This window comes from Eimeria tenella, genomic scaffold, assembly GCF_000499545.2.
Source record: "Eimeria tenella Houghton genomic scaffold, Eth_scaff825, whole genome shotgun sequence".
NCBI classification, from domain to species: Eukaryota; Apicomplexa; class Conoidasida; order Eucoccidiorida; family Eimeriidae; genus Eimeria; species Eimeria tenella.
In genome coordinates this window covers 1-4,101 of record NW_013545938.1, presented here as the reverse complement: position 1 = coordinate 4,101, position 4,101 = coordinate 1, and the positions used below count along the sequence as shown (strand labels likewise).

At 38.9% G+C, this 4,101-nt stretch overlaps 1 protein-coding gene across 1 annotated transcript; it reads right to left on the bottom strand.

Annotated features, from left to right (window-relative positions):
• Nucleotides 1–1,016: 1,016 nt before the first annotated feature.
• On the bottom strand, nt 1,017–4,026 carry ETH_00003460 (actin, putative; the record flags this gene model as incomplete). Its single annotated transcript, XM_013380709.1, has 8 exons — nt 1,017–1,037; nt 1,354–1,416; nt 2,074–2,209; nt 2,889–2,974; nt 3,234–3,345; nt 3,540–3,615; nt 3,820–3,874; nt 4,006–4,026. 8 exons carry the CDS (start codon nt 4,024–4,026, stop codon nt 1,017–1,019), a joined length of 570 nt encoding a protein of 189 aa, XP_013236163.1.
• Nucleotides 4,027–4,101: the final 75 nt, after the last annotated feature.

Here is a 4,101-nt window from a genome sequence, read left to right as displayed (position 1 = left end):
AGAATTGTTGTTCGACTTTCGGGTGTCTGTACAACCCTCGTCGCCCCTTTTGTCAACTCCATTTTCTTTCTTTTATTTCCCGCCGTGTCTGTTCCCAGGCTTAACCTTCACTAGGCTAGCTATCTAGCAAGCTAGCTAGCTAGCTAGCTAGCTAGCTAGCTAGCTAGCTAGCCAGCTAGTCTAGCTAGCTAGTTGGGCTGGCCAGCGACTCAGCTAGCTCTCCAGTTAGGCTGGCTAGCTGGATGGCTAGCTAGCCAGCCAGCTAGCCAGCTAGCTGAGCGCTCAGCCAGCTAGCCAGCTTCACAGCTAGCCACCTGGCCACCTGGACACGCAAGTCCAGCTAGCCAGATAGACAGGTGTTCAGCTAGCTAGCTAGCTAGAAAGCTAGCCAGCTAGCTAGCCAGCTAGCTAGCCAGCCAGCCAACCAACTACTTCGCTAGCTAGGTAACTAACTAACCACTTAGTTAGCTAGCTAGCTAGCCAACTAGCTAACTAACTGCTTAGCTAGCTAGCTAGCTAGCTAGCTTAGCTAGCTAGCTAGCTAGCTAGACAACTAGCTAGCTACTTCGCCGGCTAGCTAGCTAGCTAATTAACCAACTGGCTACTTTGCTAGCTAGCTAGCTAGCCAGCTAGCCAAGCTGTGTCATGCCACCCGGCCAAAACGCCGAAGGCAAATGTAAATTCGAATAAATAATAATAATAATAATCAAATAAAATAAATAAATAACTGATTAAATAAATAATAAATAAATAAATAAATAAATAAATAAATTGATAGATTCAGAAACGAATAAAAGGTAAAGAAAGAAATAGAGACCGAAGAGGAAAGCCTCTTGTTTCTCTTCTGTTGATTTGCATTCTATTTTTGCCACAATTTATTTTCCAATTATTAATAAATCATTTATTTTAATTTATTTATTCACTTTTATTTATTTATCATTTCATTTTACTTTTAATTTGTTTTCACTTTTTATTTTCATTTATTTCCCTTTTTTCTCCCTTTTGACTCCTTTCGCTCAGCTGCCTTTTATTGCTGCCTGCAAAACAAAACAAACAAATTAAATAAATAAATAATAAACAAATAAATAAATGATAAATTAAATAAATAATAAATTAATAAATAAATAATAATGATTAAATAAATAATAATAATCAAAAAGCTTCAAACCCGGGAAGGCCCGAAAAGCAACGAGGAGGAAGTGAGGTGTACAGACACCTCACCCCCGCAGCCTCGCCCTCCACTTCTTCTCTTTTGCTTTTATTTTAATTCTCATTTAATTATTATTTCCTTATTGTTTATTCATTTATTTATTATTTATTTATTTATTATTTACTTATTTATTTGTTTGTTACCTTTTGAGCTACGATTCTGGGGCCCGCTTCTTCCCACTCTGCCTTCGTTATCCAGAGGTGGTCCTAAAAGCAAACAAATAAATTAAATAAATAAATAAATTAGTTAATTAATTAATTGACTAATTAATTAAGTTTAATTAATTAAACAATAATTAATTAAGTTTAATTCATTAATTAATGAGGGCTTCAGGAGACAAACAGACAAATGGCGCACAAAAACAAAGAAACTAGAATTTGCAAAAAAGACAAACCCAAAAATCAAATTAAAAGGATAAAATAAAAATATAAAGTCAAAACACAAATCCAAGAAACAAAATTAAGAAAGAAAATTGAGAAGCATAAAAACCCAAAATAAAAACGCTAAAAATAAATAGAAACAAAATAAAAACAACTAAAAACGAATAAAAATGAAACACAATGAATAAAAGCGAGAATAAATCAAGGAATAAATCAAAAAACATCAAAAACAATTAAAAACAAATAAAAACAAAACAAAACAAACAAAATAAACTAAAAACAAAAACAAAAATCACAAAAACTCTTCAACGCGCCCCCCCAATTTCCGGCGCGCGGCCAACCCAGCTCCAAATCCGGCGCTACAAACGGAATTAAAAAGCGAATTAATAAACAAATTAAGCACATTTATTATTTATTATTATTTATTTTTTATTTTTATTTATTTATTTATTTATTTATTTATTTATTTATTTATTTATTTACTTGGAGAGGCCTGAGGGCCGCGTCGCAGAAGCACTTGGCGCCGAGCCAGACGAGGAACTGGCGCTGGGGGGGCGCGTCGACTTTGACGAAGCCGCGGGCCTGGGGGGGCGAAGTGTTTTGGAGTTCGAGTTCGAGTCTGAGGCAATTTGGGGCCAAAAGAAGAACTTTTGGAACCAAATAAACCCCAAATTCGAACTCCCCGCACTCTCCTTTCCATACTGCGAAAAATTCCCAAGTTTTTACTCACTTTTGGCCAAAAACGGAAAAAAACTTCTACCCATTCGCACCACTTTGTTCTTTTGTTTTGTTCTATTTTGTTTATTTTGTAACTGTTTTAGTGTTCTATTTGTTTATTCATTTATTTATTTATTTTCTTACTTGTTCATTTATTTATTTATTTACTTATTTGTTCATTTATTTATTTATTATTTGTTTGTTTATTTACTTATTATTTCTTTACTTATTCGTTTTGTCTTTCTCCATGCGGTGAAGTTGATTTGTTTATTACTTTTACTTTTTTGGTTTTCTCCTTTTTTGAAATTCAGGTGTCCAGACACCCGGTTTCTCTGCGTGGTTTGTCCTCGTCGTTTTATTTTAATTTAATTTTTTATTTTTTTTTAAATTCATTTTAAAGTTTCACTTTTAATTTTATTATTTTCATTTTGCTTTAAATTCACTTTAAAGTCCCACTTATTATCAATTTAAAGAAAGTCCAAATTAACTCCGGGAAAGCTTGCTGCAGCGGCGCTGCAGCTCTAGGGACTACGGGCTAGGGTTTAGGGTTTAGGGTTTAGGGTTTAGGGTTTAGGGTTTACCGCTCTGGGAATCCGGGGAACATAGTAGAGCCGCCACACAGAATGACATTTGCCACAAGGCTCTTGCGGCTTTCTATCGGGCAGGCCTGCAGCAGCAGCAGCAGCAGCAAAAGGACCATAGCAGCAGCAGCAGCAGCAAAAGGACCATAGCAGCAGCAGCAGCAGCAAACGAATCAACAACAATAGAAGCAGCAGAAAAGCAGCAGCAGCAGCAGCAGCAGCAATTTGAGGCGCGGCCCGCTGCCTCCAGCGCAACGAGCGCGGGCCTCTGCTGCGGCTCCAACCCCACGGCCTAGGGCCCAGAGCTTAGGGTTTAGGGTTTAGGGTTTAGGGTTTAGGGTTTACTTTGACGGAAGACCACAACAAGTCCGTCAGCGAGGGATTGTCGCGGCCGCAGAGCTGCGGGTTGAAGAGAGCCTCAGCAGGGTAGAAGCGCTCGGGGCCCAAAACTATTTCCCTAAATAAATAGAGAATAAATAAATAAATTAATTAATTAATTAATTAATTAATTAATTACTAATAAATAATAAATATATAGAGGGGAATGGGCCAGTTGGTGTGCCAGCAGCACAAAAAACGGCGCAAAAGCGAAGAAATGAACCCCCAAAACACCCAGTAGGGTTTAGGGTTTAGGGTTTAGGGTTTAGGCACGTGGTTTCGCCGTCTCTGAGAGTAAGGCCGTCGGGGAGGCGGTAGGTCCTTTCCAAGTCTGTCCTTTGCTGATCAGCTGTGCAGACAACCCAGAAAATTAGGGTTTAGGGTTTAGGGTTTAGGGCTGCGGACATCGGGCTCAAAAACTAGCAATTGCGCCTTACACTTGAGGCCCAAGGGTGCCTAGGCCTAGGGTTTAGGGCCTTGGGCTGGCGCCTCAGATTTAGCGTTTAGGGTTTAAGGTTTAGGGTTTAGGGTTTAGGGCTTGGAGTGTACGTACAGGCTGGGTCGAGGGAGCAGAAGCAGAGGGTCTCCTTGATAACCCTGACGTGCTCCTAAATAAAAATAAAAAATAAATAAATAAATAAAATAAATAAATAAAAATATATCAATAAGTTCCTGCATGCAAGGCAAGGGTTTCAGATTTAGGGTTTAGGGTTTACGGATAAGGGTTTAGGGTTTGTACGTAGTTGTCTCGGGTGGTCATCTGGTCGCAGTTGAGGGTTTAGGGTTTAGGTGCTCGGCTCTACCGGGTCTCGCTGCCAAGTCCCCGGGCTTGGCA